The sequence below is a fragment of the Monodon monoceros genome, unplaced genomic scaffold (genome assembly GCF_005190385.1).
Source record: "Monodon monoceros isolate NGI ecotype Baffin Bay Population unplaced genomic scaffold, NGI_Narwhal_1 Super_Scaffold_4, whole genome shotgun sequence".
Lineage (NCBI taxonomy): Eukaryota > Metazoa > Chordata > Mammalia > Artiodactyla > Monodontidae > Monodon > Monodon monoceros.
In genome coordinates this window covers 37,066,446-37,086,927 of record NW_021703781.1, presented here as the reverse complement: position 1 = coordinate 37,086,927, position 20,482 = coordinate 37,066,446, and the positions used below count along the sequence as shown (strand labels likewise).

Sequence of the window (20,482 nt, the reverse complement as noted above, 5' to 3'; positions counted from 1 at the left end):
TAAACGAAGCAAGTAATTGCAGGAAAGAATAAAGAGCAACAGAAAAGGTAAATATATGGGTAAATATAAATAATATTAGCAATATAAAACAATTTGAGGGGCTCAAAATATATGTGAAATTAAAATGCATGACAATGACACAAAAGGTGTTTGGATGTATAAATGGAGTTAGTGTTCTAAGATTCTGGCATTAAAAGCAAAGTGGTAAAAATCATTTTTATTAGACTATAAGTAGTCAAGAATGTACAAATAATCTCTAGAGTAACCACTTGACAAGGCTAGTATAATAGTAAATTGCTAACAAAGTAGTAGAGGATAAAAACTGAATAACAAGGCTTCCCTGATGGCGCAGCGGTTGAGAGTCCACCTGCCGATGCAGGGGACACGGGTTCGTGCCCCAGTCCGGGAAGATCCCACATGCCGCGGAGCGGCTGGGCCCGTGAGCCATGGCCGCTGAGCCTGCGCATCCAGAGCCTGTGCTCCGCAACGGGAGAGGCCACAACAGTGAGAGGCCCACGTACCGAAAAAAAAAAAAAAACAACTGAATAACAAAAACTAGACTAATCTAAAAAAGGACAAAAAAGGAGAGAAAAAGAAACATAAAACAGGTGGTTAAATAGAAAATAGTAAGATGATAAAAATCCACATGTATCGGTAATTATACTAAATGTAATAGATGAAAATCTTAAGCTTGTCAGTTTAGATTAAAAAATAATAAAACTAACCATGTACTGAATACAAGAGACAATTCTTAAAATAGGAACATAGAGTGAAAGTAACAGAGTGGAAATATAATAGAAACATAAACCAAAATAAAGCTAGCTCAGCTATACTAATAACAAAGTAGCTTATACTAATAAGACAAGTGCATTACAAGACATAAATAAAAACGTTTTTATAATGATAATAAATAATTTTTATAATAATATAAACTACAAGAAAGATATCACAATTCCTTGGATATCATAAAATCTGTACTAGATCATTTGATCTAGTTTGACAGAGTTTCAAAATACATAAAGCAAAAATAAACTTCTTAAAAGGAGAAACACACAAATCCACTACCAGAAAGGGAGATTTTTAATACACTTCTCTGAATAACTGATGGAAAACAGACACACACAAAAATTAGAAAACCAGAACAACACAAATAACTTATCTAATTGATATATACAGAACACTATATATATGGACAGATTACACAGTTTTTCCAAGTGTGTAAGTGGCATTTATTAATATGCTTAGTCACAAGTCAAACCTCAACTAATTTCAAAGGCTTGAAATCATTTAGAGTATGTTCCCTGACCACAGTGATATTAAACTACAAATCAGGAATAAAAAGGTACATAATGGGACTTCCTTGGTGGCGCAGTGGTTAAGAATCTGCCTGCCAATGCCGGGGACACAGGTTCAAGCCCTGGTCTGGGAAGATCCCATATGCCACGGAACAACTAAGCCCATGCGCCCCAACTACTGAGCCTGTGCTCTAGAGCCCGAGAGCCATAACTACCGAGCCCACGTGCCACAACTACTGAAGCCCTCAAGTCTAGAGCCCGTGCTCTGCAACAAGAGAAGCCACCGCAATAAGAAGACTGCGTGGCGCAGCGAAGAGTAACCCCCGCTCGCCGCAACTAGAGAAAGCCTGCAGGCAGCAATGAAGACCGAATGCAGCCAAAAATAAATAAATAAACAAATTTATATCTTAAAAAAAGGTACCTAATATTCCACGTTTGTAAACTAGAGGTTTGCTTCTAAGTAAGCCATGAGTCACACTGATATAAAGATTTAATGTAATCCCTGTGAAAATCCCAATAGCATTTTTGAAGAAATAGAATAATCCATCCTAAAGTTCGTAAGTGATCTCAAGGGACCCCAAATACTCAAAATAATATTGACACATAAGAACAAAGTTGCAGGTCTCACACTTCCTGATTTCAAAACTTATTGCAAAGCTAAAACTTATTGCAAAGCTTATTACAAAGCTGTTGGTGTGGTACTGTCTTTATGTCAGTACCACACTAATCAAAATAGTGTGGTACTGACATAAAGACAAACATATTGACCAATGGACTACAACAGAGAGCCCAGAAATAAACCCTCACATATATGGTCAAATGACTTTCAACAAGATGCCAAGACTACTCAATGGGGAAAGAACAATTTCTTCAACAAATGGAGTTGGGAAAATTGGATATCTTCATACAAAAGAACGAAGTTGGACCCTTACCTTGCACCATATACAAAAATTAACTTAAAAATGTATCAAAGACCTAAAACTATAAAATTCTTAGAAGAAAACAGGAGGAAAAGCTTCATGACATTGGATTTGGCAATGGTTTCTTGGATATGACATCAAAAGCAGGGGCAACAAAAGAGAAAACAGATAAACTGGACTACATCAAAATTTAAAGCTTCTGTGTATCAAAGGATACTACCATCAGAGTAAAAAGGCAACATACAGAATAAGAGAAAATATTTGAAAATCATATATATCATAAAGGGCTAATATCCAGAATATATAAAGAATTCTTAAACCTCAACAACAAAAACAATAACCTGATTCAAAAATGGGCAAAGCACTTGAATGGATATTTCTCCAAAGAAGATATACAAATGGCCAACTAGAACATGAAAAGATGCTCAACATCATTAATTATTAGGAAACTGTAAATCAAAAGTACAACTACGACCTCATGTCCATTAGGATGACTACTATTAAAAGAAAAAAACAGGGGCTTCCCTGGTGGCGCAGTGGTTGAGAGTCCGCCTGCCAATGCAGGGAACACGGGTTCGTGCCCCAGTCTGGGAAGATCCCACATGCCGCGGAGCAGCTGGGCCCGTGAGCCATGGCCGCTGAGCCTGCGCGTCCGGAGCCTGTGCTCCGCAACGGGAGAGGCCACAATGGTGAGAGGCCCGCGTACCGCAAAAAAAACAACAAAAAAAACAAGTATTGGTGAGGATATGAAGAAATTGGAAGCTATGGAAAACAGTATGGCAGTTCCCCCCAAAATTAAAAATAGAATTACCATATGATCTTAAAATTCTGTGTAAATTTCTGAAAGAATTTAAAGTGGGGTCTCAAAGAGATATTTGCATACCCTTGTTCATAACAGCATTATTCACAATAGCTAAAAGGTGTAAGCAACACATGTCTCCATTGACAGATGCACGGTTAAGTAAAATGTTGTATATACATATTTACTCAACCTTAAAAAGTATTGAAATTGTGACATAAGCTACAACATGGATGAACCTTGAGGACATTGCTAAGTGAAATAAGTCACAAAAAGACAAATACTGTAGGATTTCAGTCATATGAGGTTCAAGAAAGTCAAATTCATAGAAAACAGAGAGTAGAATTGTGGTTGCCAGGGGCTGGGGGAGTAGAGAAGTAGGGAATTGTTTAATGAGTATAGACTTTCCATTTGCAAGACGAAAAAGTCTGGAGATTGGTTGCTCAACAGTGTGAATGTACTTAACACTACTGAACTGTATGTACACTTAAAAATTATTAAGATGGTAAATTTTGTTATATTTATTTTACTATAATTAAAAATTTTGTAATGTTAATTATAGAATCTAGGTGGTGGATAAACAGGTGTTCACTGTAAAATTCTTTCAACCTTGCTGTATGTTGGAAAAGAAAGGAAAATTAAAGACCAATTTCTCTGATGAACAAAAATCCTAAATAAAATGTTAGGAAATTTAATCTAAAGACATAAAAAGTAAAATTCACCACAACCAAGAATGGTTCATTCTAAGACTGATTTCATATTTAAAAAAAATAAATTCACCACATTATCAGAATAATTTTATTCAGTGTAAAATACTTTTTAATTTCCCTTTGGATTTCTTCTTCGACCCATCAGTTACTTAGAAGTGTGTTATTTCCAAAATATTAGATTTTCCAGATATCTTTGTTGACTCCTAATTTTATCCATTGTAATAAGAGAGCATTTTTTTTACACACACACACACACACACACACACTGTATTTTATTTTTACAAGAGATAAATAAACTGACACCAAGCACTGTAAATGGATGACCACAACAAAAGCAACAATGATTGCAATTACCAAACACGAAACACACTCATACTATGAAGAGAGCATTTTTTGTATGATTTGAGTCTTTTAAAACTTATTGGGACTTGTTTGATAGCATACAATACACTTTATCTTAGTAAATGCTCTGGGTGCACTTAAAAAGAATGCGTATTCTGCTGTTGTTAGGTGGAGCTTTCTAACACCCTATTTCTAACGTCAATAGGGACAAATAGGTTTACAGTTGATCGAGTCTTCTTATATCCTTTCTGATTTGCTGTCTATCTTTCCTATCAATTTTTGACAATGCGAGTTATATTAGAAATCTAATATAACTATGAATTTAACTATTTCTCTTTGTAGCTTTTGCTTCATGCATTTTGATGTTCTGTTATTAGGTATATAAACATTTAAGATTGTGGGGAAAGGATTTTATTTTTAATAGAGTTAGGTCAACTGTACTCCATCTGGAAAAAACTTGTCTTCATCCTACTTTACATTATATATGTTTTTTAAAGTTGTGAGGTTTTTCTTTTTTCAGATGGATTGTAAATCTAAATGAGAAAGAAAAATCATACAGCTTTTGGATAAAAAACACAGGCGTGTGTCTTCAAAACCGTGTGGTAGGAAAAAACTTCATTAAAAGTTTATAAAAACTAGTAATCATAAAAGGAATACTATTAAGTTAAAATACATTAAAATAAAGAATATTTATTCATTAAAAAAATAAGAAAGTGAAATAGCAGCTGCTAGAATATCTATAAATCATGTATCTGTCAAAGAACTTGTATCCATAGCATATAAAAATTCCTTCAAATCAGTAAGCAAAAGGCAGACAACCCAATTTAAAAAATGAGCAAAATATTTGAACAAGCACTAGACAAAAGTCAGTATCTTAAAAAAAAAAAAAGGATGTATTTAGACAGTGTGATTCATATGATATAAAGACTGTTGGTACAAAAGTCAATATCTTAATGGCGAATAAGCATATGAAAAGCTTAACATTATTCTCCATCAGAGAAATGTAAATTAAAACCACTACACATCCACCAGAATGGATAAAATAAAAAAGACTCACAATGTCAGGTGTTGGTGAGGATGTGACACAAACGGGAACTCTCCTGTTTCTGATGCGAGTGTAAACTGGTTCAGACACTTCACAAAACTGTTTAGCAAAACAATTAAAGCTACACATATACCTACCCTATGACTCTACAAGTCTATTCCTAGCTATATGCCCCAAAGAAAAGAGTGCATGGGTCCACCAAAGTCATGTATAAGAATGCTCAAAGCAGCTTTGTTGATGAAAGCCAAAAACTAGAAACAACCTAAAGGTCAAAAGAAGAAGGAAGAAAGGAAGTACAGGCATACCTCATTTTATTGCACTTTGCAGATAACCACATTTTTTACAAATTGAAAGTTTGTTGCAACCCTGTGTTGAGCAAGTCTATATTGATGCCATTTTTCCAACAGCATTTGCTCACTTTGGGTCTCTGGGTCACATGTTGGTAATTCTTGCAATACTTCAGACTTTTTCATTATTATTTTATTTGTATGGTGATCCGTGATCAGTGATCTTTGATGTTACTACTACAACTCACGGAAGGCTCAGATTATGGTTAACATTTTTTAGCAATAAAGCATTTTTAATTAAGGTATGCACATTGTTTTTTAGACATAATGCTATTGCACACTTAATGGATTACAGTATAGTGTAAACATAAATTTTATATGCACTGGGAAACCAAAAAAATTCGTGTGACTCACTTTATTGCGATATTCGCTTTACTGTGGTGGTCTGGAACTGAATCTGCAATATCTCCGAGGTATGCCTGTATAGTCATACAATGGATTAGTACACAGCAGTAAAAGAGAATGAAATGATACATGCAACAACATGGATGAACTGCAAAAGTATTTTGCTGAGCAAAAGAAACCAGACCAAAAAAAGGTATATTATATATGATATAATTTATACAAATCTCAAGAACACTAAAAACTAATTCATGGTGACACATGTAAGAATAGTAGTTATTTCTGGGAGTAGGAAAAGGCAGGTATTGATGGGAAAGGTTACAAGGAAATCTGGAGAGAAATTTTAATTTTGAGTTATACCTATTTTAATTTGAGTTATACCTACATGACTGTATAGAAATGTAAAAATTCATCAAGCTCTATTAAAGACTTGTGAATTTTATTTTATGTACATATTACATTTCAATAAAGAAAAAGTTATTAATGGAGTGAAAAGCAAAATAATAGAGTGGTGATACATATATATGACAAAAAACATATCCAGAATATTAAAGATCTCCAAAAAAATCAATAAGCAAAACACATACAGCCCAATTTTAAAAATGGGCCAAAGATCTGAACAGGCATTTTACAAAAAAGGATATCCAAATACCCAATAAATACATGAAAGGTGCTCACCTTCATTGATCAGAGAAATGCAAATTAAAGCCATAATGTAGGGCTTCCCTGGTGGCGCAGTGGTTAAGAATCTGCCTGCCAATGCAGGGGACACGGGTTGGAGCCCTGGTCCAGGAAGATCCCACATGCCGCAGAGCAACTAAGCCCGTGCGCCACAACTACTGAGCCTGTGCTCTAGAGCCCACGAGCCACAACTACTGAGCCTGCATGTCACAACTACTGAAGCCTGCACGCCTAGAGCCCGTGCTCCGCAGCAAGAGAAGCCATGCAACAAGAAGCCCACACACCTCAATGACGAGTAGCCCCCGCTCGCCACAACTAGAGAAAGCCCGCGTGCAACAACGAAGACCCAACGCAGCCAAAAATAAATAAATTTATTTATTAAGAAAAAAAAACATAATGTAATGCCACTACACACCAACCAGAACGACAAAAATAAAAAAGAAAGACCATATCAAATACTGGTAAGAATGCATGAAAACTGCAATTCTCATTCACTATTGGACAGAATTCATTCAATTACTTTGGAAAACTGACAGTATCTAGTAAAGCTAAACATTCCTTATCAACATCCAGGTAGTGGAGATATCCATAATAAGTAAATATTAACAGCATTTTAAAAAGTAACTATTGCAAAATTAAGGTTAGGCTATCTTTTATTATCTTTCTTAGCTCTAGAACTATGAAATTTTTTTAAATCATGAATTATTTTGAGTGCAGTATTATCACATTAAATACATTGCTGGCCTAAAAAAATCAATTCACTACATTTAATATCTCAATAAATAACTGAGGCCAGAAACTTGAAATGAATAATAGTTTATAAATCTTCTTTTTTCCATAATTACCAACAGACTCAATGCTGTGAGCCCTGCAAGGATATACTAGAGAAAGACCTGGCCAAGCTTCACCTTTTTGCTGAGATTTATGTTCTCCATCTTAGCCTTCAGCAGTTTCATCTTATTCATAGTTATTGAATTTTCAATTATCTGTTGCCCAGAAGGAGAAGGCTCAATTTCCTCATCTTCATCAGTATGCAAATTATACACAGAACCACCACTGCAAAGAAAATAATAATTACTATTGAAATGTACCTTATACCTGCCCAATGACTAAAAATATTTTAAATGCAATATAAACTATAGATGTTGCTAATGATAAAATGATAAATCCATCTTGTCAATGTAAATTCAAGGCAAATGTATTTCAAAAATATATTTTTTATGAGGAAAAAAAGTAAATGGGATAAATATCATGATCTAGCATTACTGAAAATCTAGTACAGCTGAGCTTTTCTGAAGTCAGTATACCATAAGTGAAGATCTTTTATGTTTGGAAATGTAACCAGACAGAATAGCACAGATTTTAAAATGACACCTTGGTCAAGTCATGACACGAAGTATTAAAAATGTAAAACATTCCAATTACTGATCAATCACAATAACATGTATTCATAACTTAACATTTATTAGTTGGAGCCCCTTCTCTTTGACTACATAATGCCACAATATAATGCCATAATATAATGGCACTATCATACTATCCTCATTATCTATTCTTATATGTCTATCTTTCCCCCTTATTCCCCCATATGTAAGCAAGTTGAAAGCAGATATTATTATTAGGCCTGGGACTTCCCTGATGGCTCAGTGGTTAAGAATCCGCCTGCCAATGCAGGGGACACAGGTTCAATCCCTGATCTGGGAAGATCCCACATGCTGCGGAGCAACTAAGCCTGTGCACCACAACTACTGAGGCTGCGTGCCACAAGTACTGAAGCCCATGCTCCTAGAGCCCGTGCTCCACAAGATAAGCCACTGCAATGAGAAGCCTGCGCACTGCAGTGAAGAGTAGCCCCTGCTCACCACAACGAGAGAAAGCCCGCAGGCAGCAGTGAAGACCTAACACAGCCAAAAATAAATTAAAAAAATATGTATTAGGCTGTGTTCGTCTTCCTAGTCTTAGCACCTGGCACAATGCTTGGCACACATTTAACGAACGTTTGCTGAACTGAACACAAACATAACTAAAATTTCATTCAGCTTTTTCAGTAATGGGAAAATTAAAATGGTACACAACCTCAGCATATTTGAAGAATGACTGAAATTTTCAATTGAGCATAAGAAACATGTGCACTGGTCACCGTGCCCAATTTACTGTATCTATGCTAAAGTAGTATGAGAATTAATAAGATTTCCTGTTCTATATGGTTGTAAGAAATGGAAACAATTTAAGATAACCTTAATAGGGCATATTCCATAACACTTCTGAAGGACATACATACCACCACACAAAGGTAAAGTAGAGAGTGGATAGCCCCATTCCTAAACTTTACATGGTGAAACTGGTGACATTCTGAAATCATGGGTTAATTACATTGCACAGCAGCCACAGGTATCAGGAGGAAGAATGGCAGAAATTGGTCTCCATAGCCAATTCAGTCCCTAGTGTTTGACTCGTGACTATCATTTCGATCTATTATAGATGCCTAGTATAATATGAAAATTGACACAATGGACACAACACTAAACTGACACTGCTACCATTTACTGAATGCCTACTCTGCCAGGCACTTTCCGCATATTATTTCTAATCCTCACAAAAACTACATAAGATGATATTATATCCCATTTTATAAATGAAGAACCTGCAGTTGAGAGAGGTTAAATGATTTTGTTCAAGACCAGAGAGCTAGTAAATGGTGCACCTAAGATTCAAATCCTCTGTCTGGTTCCAAAGTCTATTCTTTATACTACTTCCTGTTGCTTCCCCAGGCACCAAACAATAGACCTTACTGCGTCATACTTATGTATCCAAATTAATTAACAGAATTTATAGTATGTGAAGGCTCTCATCTTGAACTTAACTATACCTGAAAAGGAAGGTTGAGGTGAAGATTTTTGCCAGTTCACCCTTGGAGTTGGAAGGAATGACTCAAGTATATTCTATTCTTGGTCACCTTATAATACTTTAACTTCAACTACTTCTCTGTTACGTCCCGTGGAATTTTAAATTTATCCATATCGAATACTAAAAGAGGTTTCTGACTCAACCTTCCTGTCATAAAACACTGGTCCTTTACTATTTTCCCATAGAGACCAGTGTGTGTGTGTGTGTGTGTGTGTGTGTGTGTGTATTTGTACGTTAAAAAGTACAATCATGATAAATATTTCATGGGCTGCATTTTAGAGGATAAAAAAACATTTTTAAATTCACCTAATTTGGGGACTTCCCTGGTGGCACAGTGGTTAAGACTCTGCGCTCCCAATGCAGGGGGCCCAGGTTCAATCCCTGGTCAGGGAACTAAATCCCACATGCATGCCACAACTAAGAGTTCCCATGCCACAACTAAGACTCGGTGCAACCAAATAAATAAATAAATAAACATTAAAAATATATATGTTTAAAAAAAATTCACCTAATTTTTTCAAAATACCACATTATTCTGTTTCCTCTCACAAAGCATAGATTCATGGGATCAGTTAGAAGCCAATCCCAATTTTTTTCTAAATGGAAAAATGTAACTAGACCAGGATAACATAGTAATTTATAAACTTAATCCAAGAATACCTTTCTCTATTTTTAAATATTCTAAATATTTTCTTGAATGCTATATTTAACTTTTCCTAAATCTTTTAACCTAATAATAGGATTAAAGAATAAGAGGTGGGGGGCTTCCCTGGTGGCAGTGGTTGACAGTCCACCTGCCGATGCAGGGGACACGAGTTCGTGCCCCGGTCCGGGAAGATCCCACATACCGCGAAGTGGCTAGGCCCATGAGCCGTTGCCACTGAGCCTGCATGTCCAGAGCCTGTGCTCCGCAACGGGAGAGGCCACACAGTGAGAGGCCCGCATACCAAAAAAAAAAAAAAAAAAAAAAAAAGAATAAGAGATGGGCAAATGTAATATTTATTCCAACAAGAATATTATTCACCCTGAAGCCAACTCCTTATGTGACTTTCACAGATAAGTTACCATTTAATTAAGTGTTGCAATGCCTCTTTTTATTTCTTCCCACTTAAAAAAGCAGTAAGGTAGCACAATTAACTAAAAAGATTTGAGACTAAAAATGATGACTGATACTAGACTTTGTATCAGAATGAATCAAATAATTCTGTTTCTTCTTAGAGCAAGAGTCAGCAAACTATGACCAAGGTCAAATTCAGTCCATCACTTTTTTTTCTTAATAAATTTATTTATTTTATTTATTTATTTTTGGCTGCGTAGGGTCTTTGTTGCTGTGCACAGGCTTTCTCTAGTTGTAGCGAGCGGGGGCTACTCTTCGTTGTGGCGCGCGGGCTTCTCATTGTGGTGGCTTCTCTTGTTGCAGAGCACGGGCTCTGGGCGTGCACACTTCAGTAGTTGTGGCTCGCAGGCTCAGTAGTTGTGGCTCGTGGGCTCTAGAGGGCAGGCTCAGTAGTTGTGGCGCACGGGCTTAGTTGCTCCACAGCATGTGGAATCTTCCCGGACCAGGGCTCAAACCTGTGTCCCCTGCATTGGCAGGCGGGTTCTTAACCACTGTGCCACCAGGGAAGCCCCTACCACTTATTTTTGATTGGCCCACAAGCTAAGAATTGTTTTTACACTTTCAGATAGTTGAAAAAATCAAAATAATAATATTTCATAATGTGAAAATTATGTGAAATTCACATTTGTGTCCAATAAAGTTTTGCTGGAACACAGCCACACTCACTTGATCACATATTGCATGCACTGCATACTGCTCTTACACTACAATGGCAGAGTTGAATAGATGCAAAAGAAATTGTATGTGGCTCTCTCATTGCTTTGTACTGTGGTTTAGCACACTATAAATCACAGTGGCACAGTCATAATCAACAACACTTCAATTACCATGTGTATCACTGTACAATGACATTTTATTACCAGTATGTACCCAACATGTCAAAATGAAGAGAAGAGTGGACTTCAAATGCTGCAGTATTAAAACACAGTAAAGACTGGATCATTTTGCTATCAACTAAATAGCAAAATATGGTGTTTATTATACAATGACACTATAGCTATGCTAAAGAAAAACAACATATTTGGACATTATCAGACTAAGGACTCATCACAACATTCCCAACTTGCAGGAAAGCAATGGTCAGAAAAAGCAGAAAATTTAAAATGGAATATCTCATCACAGTATAATTTCTTCACAAAAATAAATGAAAATGAGAGTGCAACCAAAAGAAGTTTCCGAGTGGCTTATTTACTAGCCAAACAAGGAAATGTTTACCAATTGTGAATTAATTAAGCCATTTTTGATCACAGCAGATGAAAAAATGTATCCAAAGAAAATAAACTTGTTTAAAGACTACTTCTTTGGCAAGAACAATTTCCAGAAAAGTTGAAAACACTGGAAGCAACATCAATAGTTAATTAAAAAATCAGGCAAATGATTTGGAGTCATTTTCCTTGGCTTTTGACAAGTCAAGACAAGCTAGATACTATTCAGTTGTTTTTGCTCATTCAGGGTATCAAAACCAAATTTGAAGTGACTGAAGAACTAGCCCCATGTATTGTCTGCATGAAACAACTACATTTAAGAATATTTTCAAAGAAATTGCTAAAACACTAACAGTACAACTTGAAGTAAAATCTACAAGTGGGGGGCTTCCCTGGTGGCGCAGTGGTTGAGAGTCCGCCTGCCGATGAAGGGGACACGGGTTCATGCCCTGGTCCGGGAAGATCCCACGTGCCGCGGAGCGGCTGGGCCCGTGAGCCATGGCCACTGAACCTGCGCGTCCAGAGCCTGTGCTCCGCAACAGGAGAGGCCACAACAGTGAGAGGCCCGCGTACCGCAAAAAAAAAAAAAAAATCTACAAGTGATGAAGCAAAAATATGTGTGGAACAGAAAAAACAAGCTTTTTAGGACAAATTTACAAAGCTAATGAAATGTAAGGTGTTTAAAACCTATGGTTACTCATTGTGTTATTCATCAGCAGGTAATCCTGCAGTAAATACTTCAATCTATCATGTATTACTGAACTAACAGTGTCAATGGTAGACTTCATTTGTCTCATGGACTTAACCATTAGTTCAATGGCTTGGCAGTAGCAGCTTTATTGTGATTTTTTTCAGCTCAGGGCTGACACTGAATTTTTCTGAATGAGAAGAACCACTCGCAACCGCAAAACATCCAACGCAGAATGCCTTTGGAAATTAGTTTGTGCTGTGTACTTGATAATGTTTCTTAGTGAATTCCACCTAAAATTACAAGGCAAAACAGTACTTACATGAGAAACTTACACTGCAGTAATGTCATACTGACAACTAGCATTACTTGGAATCACATGTAATATCATGCTTTCAAAAGTTAAAAACAAAGCGAGATCTCCATTCCCACACAAATTTGCAGCAGTCATACTTTCCAAATTCAAATTACACTCCCAGCAGCGTTTTCATACCTCACTGCAAGTTAAATTCAAAATCTATTTAAATGTGCAATTGAGAAGCTCCACCTATGTTCAATTGGAAGTGACTGATCTGCAACATAATGAAATGCTAAAGGCAAACAGCAAGGGAAGACTCTAACAGAATTCTATAAATGCCTTCCAAGTGATGAATATGCTCAATTAAAATCATATGCTCATGGACTGCTCTCATTATTTGGCAAGTATCTATCTGTGTGAAATGAAATTTTCAAAGATAACGTACATAAAATCTCATTCCAGATCAATATTAACAAGTGAACTTTTACAACTGATTCTGCAAATTTGATAGGCAACACTAGCTTTCAACACCTTAACTAAACTATTACTCCCACACAAAAGAATTCCATTCTTCTTGTCAGTAGACCTGAATCACACACACACGCATGCGTGCACACACACACACACACACACACACACACTATTCTTCTTATATTTTGAATTTTGTCTGCAAAAATTTTGTGAAAATTTGTTTTCTCTTGTTATATAAGTACTTACATGGTATCCTTAGTTGTATCTCTTGGCCTGGAAACCCTAAAATAGTTACTATCTGGCCCTTTACAGAAAAAGTTTGCTGCCCTCTATTGTGGCGTAAGAAAGCCTCTCCTAGAATAGGCAAGATAAGGAATGACCAGAAAAGGTTTTCTTCTCTGCTTCCTCATCCACCCTATCTCTTCTCCAATTCTGGTAAGTGAATAGAAAGGAAAAGAAAAATAAAAAATATCTTAAGAGGAACAATAATAATACAATTTTAACTGAAATCCATAACAACATTTGCATTATGTCTTAAACACAAATAGAAGTTGACTGGGGAAAAACTGGGGTAAAAGGAGTAAATGATGTTTTAAGCAAAGGAAAAAAGATGTAAAAATACATGGCGTAATTAAAGAGACCTGTAAAAATGATGATAACAGGTTTTGAAGGGCCTTCCATGCTAAGCTACGGAGCTTAGATTTTTCTCCTTTAGGGAAGGAGAGCCAAAAGAGGATTTCCTAAGGAAGAAAACCAAAACAACAGCTAACTAGCACATGGAGAGACTGGTATAAAGAAATTCTACTCATGGTCTAAGTGAGAGACCCTGGATTAAAGCTGCAGCCCTCACTGGTCCCTCTTCTCTACTTTTAGCCCATATGTTTAAGGCATGTTAGCAATGCTAACCAGAGCCTGACACGTAGAGTCAACAGTCAACACCCATTTGTCACATCTGCTCTCTGGCCCCAAAGAATGAGTATAATCTCTCTTCCACATAACACTCTGAGGTGAGGCAGAATCCTAAAGGAATCCCCAGGATTCCCAATTCCTGGTGCTCACTCCCTGTATACTCTCCTAGCCTTGAGTTTGGGCATGACCTATGACTTGCTTCTATCCAACAGAATATGGCAAAAGTAAAGGGATTTTCAGATGTAAATTAGGCCCCAAATCAGTTAATTTTGAGTTAATCAAAAGAGAACTGAGGGAAGCTTCTACCCAATAGCCAGTAAAAGAACCAGGGCCCTCAGTCATATGACTGTCAGGAAATGAATTATGCCAGCAAAGTGAATGAACTTAAAAGTAGATTCTCTTCCCCAATCAAGCCTCCAGGTAAGAGTACAGCTTTGCCAACACCTTGACTGCAGCTTTGTGGGAACCTGAGCAGAGCACCTGGCTAAACCGTGCCTAGACTGCCAACGCATAGAAACTGATTTCCAGACTACAAGTTACTTTTTGTATGAACGGTATTGCAACTAGGTTTTTATGCTGTGGAATTAAATTTAGTTATCTGTAATACCTTTCCTTCCTTTGTCTGCCTGTCCTACTCCTCTTTTAAGGTCACTTTTTCTCAGAGGTTGTCCCTAACTCCCCGCCTTTCAGGCAAAATGAAGGCCTTCTTATCTGCTTTTCCAGAGATGTTGATGTCTTTTTATAACAACTGCCAAAATTATATTATAGATACTATTTATAGCAGATTGCATGCTCCATGAAGGGAGGGAATATAATCTTTATAACCTAGTGCCTAGTATAAAGACTGACTATAAAAGTTCAGTAAATTTTTAGTAAATGTTTTAAAGTGAAAGGAGGTAAAGAATCATAGTAAGGCAGAGTGCACAGAAACTTGGTTACCTTGTCCAATTTACTAAGTGTTCTATTGCCTAGCTAAGTACCTTTAAGTTGTTTCCTTCTGATTTTAGAATATAACAACTCCTCTTCCTCTTTTCTTTTAAGGATTATATGTCTTGTTATTTTTTATTTATTTATTTGGGGGGGGGCCTCACTGTGCAGCTTGTGGGATCTTATCGTTTCTCGACCAGGGACTGAATCCAGGCCCTTGGCAGTGAGAGCACGGAGTCCTAACCACTGGACAGCCAGGGAATTTCCCCTCCTCCTTTTATACAGTAGGAAAACAAGACTAGAGAAGTAAAGAGATTTATCCATCTTTAAGCAGCAGAGTTAAATTTTGGAAAAAAAGAGCAACTTTAGGCTTAACCCTTTCTATTATGCCACAGTTGTATAATAACACACTATTGTAACAAGACTCTATAATCTAGTAGGCATCTTAGACTTTCATAAAGTGACAGAAATAAATATTTTTTACAAAAAATCCTACTCCATAAAGAAATTTCAGTTTTAGAAATTACTCATATCAATCATACGAAGGACAATTTCAGAATTATATAATTGAGGTGGGGTGGTGGAAAAGGGGAGAATGAATAAAATTTAGTTAGTCTTGTGAATATCATAAGATTATTTTGACAACACAAGGTAAACATAAGGTTTATGGGTGTATCATACAATGTTCTCCTTTTCTAAGTGAGACATGCAAATGAAAACCTATTTACCTTAAAGATTCAGATAATGGTGTTAAAGTGCCATCTCCCCTGTCTACTACACGAAAGAAGTTCAACTGATCTCCTTCTCGGTATACCAGAAATGTAACTTGTTTGTTGCAGGAGGTCTTCTCCCAGACCTCATCTCGACTGGAATCCATGTACTCAGCCATCTCCCTAAGTGGATCTTCCATAGGAACTACAAATGGAAAAATTGATAAACAAGCTTTCAATTTATATCAAGTTTAATGCATCTTGGTACACTGTCAGGATATAAGGTGCTGAATTTGAACAACAATCCTATGCATACAATACATATATATTACATTCTTCAAATAAGTTTCTGGTCTTTTTATAGTTAATACAGCATTTTCTATGTTGTATTAATATGAAAGAAATGAAATGATTATGTTGTTATGTACAAAGACAGGGTTTAACCAAATACATGAGGTTTTTCCTGTGTCACTGGAGAGTATATTTGTTGACCGTATGACATAATTATCTATAACTATTTTCACTTTACACCTTCCACTCCCTATATTTTCCAATATTGGTTCCAACAATCAATAATTAAAAAGCAATGTAAATTCCACTTACTTTAGATTAAAAAAACAAACACACACGCAATTGGGGAACATATGTTAGAAATTAGGAGTGAATCCCTTTTTTTCTTTCTGGTTTCATATAAAGGCTGATTCTTCTTAGAATTGTTTCTTGACGTGAAGACAGGCAATTAAAAGTACACGGTAGGGCTTCCCTGGTGGCGCAGTGGTTGAGAGTCCGCCTGCTGATGCAGGGGACATGGGTTCGTGCCCCGGTCTGGGAAGATCCCACATGCCGCAGAGCGGCTGGGCCCGTGAGCCATGGCCTCTGAGCCTGCGCGTCCGGAGCCTGTGCTCCGCAACAGGAGAGGCCACAGCAGTGAGAGGCCCGCATACCGCAAGAAAAAAAAAGTACACGGTAACCCAGGACACAAGGGGGTCCCTTAGTGTGCTAAAACTGCTAGGTGTGTAATGATCAGTATGTTGTTTCTTGAAAGCATCCTCCCAGGACCCCACTTGTCCTGGTATGTATCTATGTGTCTAGTCAGAGCACGTGGCTCTAGCAGCCTGGCGCTGTTGTCAGGTTTGAATGACACTGCACAGCCATCACCTCAACCCACTCTCATCCATAGCAGCCACAGACAGATTCCGCTCCTGTGGTGGGGACAAGCCTCAAGAGACTGTTAGCTCACAGCCTGAATGTTCTAAACGCCCCTGAACCTCAGATCAGGGAGTCTAAGCAATGGCTGAGGGAAAAAATGTTCGCTCCCAAAGACGTTTTCATGTCAAGCTGCAGAAACATTTGTTCTTTCTTAAAAGAGGCAACAATTTCTCAGACTCTATAACTTTCATTCAAGTAGCTCACTTATTAACAGAATAACAGTGCTGAACTGTTATCTGAACCTGTCAAAAAGTTACAGCAATAATAAATATTAAACTCTGAAAGTAATGAGGTAAAAACACTGAAGATGTTCCCATATCCTAAATTCAATTCCATCACTACTAAAACACAAAAACTTCAGAAACATAATAAGATTTACCTTGTTTTACAAAAAGAGTTGGATGTTTTCATAGGCTCTTTCATAGGCACAAGATGTGTAAATATTAAAGGACATTTTTAAAACAGGTCCTTGCCATTTTAAGTTTATGCTACATTTTCCAAATTACATTAATAAGAAGCAAAAACTATGCTACCAGCATTACTAAAACCACATGAAAGTCTTGTTTAAACCAAGAGAGTGTGCCTTAATTAGGGAGGCACTGGCATTGAATATGTGTATGCACCTATGTGTATGTATGCAACACCCCTTTTCATAATAGAACAATCATTCAGATTTCATCAGGTATAAAGCATTATGTATATAGTTTAGGATAAAATTTAATTTTAGAAAGGAAAGCTTTTTTTTTTTCTTTTTGGCCATGCCACACAGCTTGCGGGATCTTAGTTCCCTGGCCAGGGATGGAACTTGTGCCTGATGCAGTCAAAGTGCAGTGTCCTAAACACTGGACCACCAGGGAATTCCCAGGAAAGTACTTTCCATGTTGTTCTGATAATGGTTAATTCAAAAACAATTTTAAAAGCTAAATATTACTGGAGTTCACACAATAAAGATATTTTCTAAACCATAATTTTCAAGTAAGACTAAATATTGGGTTGGCCAAAAAGTTCGTTCGAATTTTTCTGTGAAACGAACTTTTTGGCCAACCCGATAGCTAAAAAATAAGGTTTCTGAAATACATTATGGAGAATTTCTAGATCTGGGTACAGTTTTTCTTTTTCACAAAGTTTTCATTGATGTAAGGTAGACAACAGCTACATTTTCATTTTAAAAGTTGATTCAATAAAGGCATAATTATTAAGAACTTAGTCTAAAATATAAAAAAAAGACAAGTTCTAGGTACTGATTCTTCAATTTACAAACGAGGCACAGGAAGTTGAAGGGAAAAAAGTATTACAAAGCTTCAACTACCGAAGGGTAATGATGCCTTCCACTTTCATTTTGTTTTAAGTTAAAAAATACATGTATTTTTACCTCAGAATCTGTGTACTTATCCTCATAAACATATTTTTAGTCCTAGTAAAAAAAGTAGGTGCCTGATAAAACATTCTGTTTAAAGACAATACTATACACAAATAACAAACTTTGAAAACTATAATACAATGGAATTCACATGTCATTAAATTAGCATCTTATAACGGCTCAGTAAACACATTAGGGTTCTTCTACTACCCTCAGAATGGCTACTATAAACATCATTTAATGTTACATGGGACAATTTCATAGGTCCAACTAATAGAAAGTCCCTGATATTACGAATCTAGTTAATCAGCTCTAACATTATTATCTTTGTTTTTTTCTAACTTATCCAAAACAGTTCAACAGCCAAAGTAACATATCTCACAAAATCCTCTTGAAATAGCTAGGAAATAGATGGTGATAACCCTATTTTCTAATCAAAATTATGAAGCATGGAGATGAAATCTGACTTGTGGAAGAAGTATAAGCCATGAGTGGAATCAGTACTCAACATTCAATTTTCTGGTTAGTGAAGGATCAAACAAATACAAAGGCCTTCCCCCAGACGAGGCCCACAGAGCAGGACTACTCTGAGAAATCTAAGCATGCCTCTACTCTGTGGGGATCCATCTGATATACCTGAATCAGGGACAAACGTGAACACTCCCAGTTCTTCCCATGCTTAGAACTTTCTTGTTAATCAAGTCTCTGGTCACATCATCATCTCCAAGGTCTCTTCCACAATTGTCCTCCTACTACCCTACTTCCACGGACACTGTCATGCTACCCTATTCCCTCCAGCACTTACAGCTGCTTGAAGTAACATCAATTCTTCAGATGTTTATTGTGGACACTGTGATGAAGCAGGAACTTCTTCTCCCATGAAATACTGCACTGAACATCTAGTAGATGTTCAAAATGTGTTTGCTGAATGCCTCTTTCAGAGACCACCCACATTCTGAAAAAAAGGCTTCAACAGGACTATGATAATACCTAGAAAACCCAAATGCATCACAAACCAGGCTAAGAGGTATCTTTGGAATTTCCTACAGCAATCATTACCCCAGGAGTTGAAGACTCAGTGGATTAAAAAAGCAACAAGACCAGTAAAATGAACCTAAACACAATGATAACAACGTAATACTTGTACTATGCCATCCCACTGCCCTTCCCTATACTGGTGAGGTTTATATTTAAATCTCTTTGGACTGAATCAGGAATCATGAGATATTCTGGAATATGAGCTCCTGCCCCTCATTTAGGCTTTAAAAAACAATGCTAGGGCTTCCCTGGTGGCGCAGTGGTTGAGAGTCCGCCTGCCGATGAAGGGGACACGGGTTCGTGCCCCGGTGAGCCATGGCTGCTGAGCCTGTGCGTCCGGAGCCTGTGCTCTGCGACGGGAGAGGCCACGACACTGACAGGCCCGCATACCGCAAAAACAAAACAAAACAAAACAAAAAAAACAATGCTGAAGGACCTACTATATAGCACAGGGAACTATACTCAATATTTTATAATAACCTATAAGGGAAAAGAATCTGAAATAAATATATATATATTCATATATATGTATAACTGAATCACTTTGCTGTAAACCTGAAACTAACACAACATTGTAAATCAACTATACTTCAATAAAAATAGAATAAAATTTTAAAAAATAAAATAAAAAAAGAACAATGCTGAGAGAAACAACGAGGTTCTTCTGAGACCTAATAGCAGAAAGAGAACCTGGATAAAACCTGAGGCTATAAAAACACCACCTGGCTTGAAGATTATTATTGTCAAATTGCTTTAATATACATAATTTTAACACATGCCTACCTCTTCTAGTATTTATAGGTCCACCACGCATAGCCAAAACCAGCTTCAAGGTACAACCTTCTGAAATGCTGTGGATAATTAACACAAAAATAAACCACAATCATCAAAATACATTCAGTGTTAAATATACACATAATTATGTGCTGGTTTATCACAGTGCCTACTCTCTAAAAGATAAAAAAAAAAGATAGAGCAATGTGCATAAATATAAAATGTTAACTTATTTACTTGCATAAATAATGAAAACATGAAGAAGTTCTCATAAGCCTTAAATATGACATGAATAAAAGTATGAAAAGGACCTCTGTGGTTGAGCCTCTTCATTTCACATGTCAGGCCCTAAGAAGAAAAGAAGCTTGTTCAAGACCCAAAGTGTTAG

The 20,482-nt window shown here is 36.8% G+C and overlaps 1 protein-coding gene across 1 annotated transcript in view; it reads right to left on the bottom strand.

The window, feature by feature from the left end:
• The window catches only part of ZFAND4 (zinc finger AN1-type containing 4), a 57,538-nt gene that overhangs the window by 11,358 nt on the left and 25,698 nt on the right, over positions 1 to 20,482 (bottom strand). Inside the window, exons 3-5 of the mRNA XM_029244655.1 lie at positions 20,104 to 20,171; positions 15,732 to 15,918; positions 7,390 to 7,537 (exon numbers count right to left, since the gene is read on the bottom strand). Coding sequence (XP_029100488.1) covers positions 7,390 to 7,537; positions 15,732 to 15,918; positions 20,104 to 20,171 — 403 coding nt within the window. The remainder of the gene's footprint in view (positions 1 to 7,389; positions 7,538 to 15,731; positions 15,919 to 20,103; positions 20,172 to 20,482) is intronic.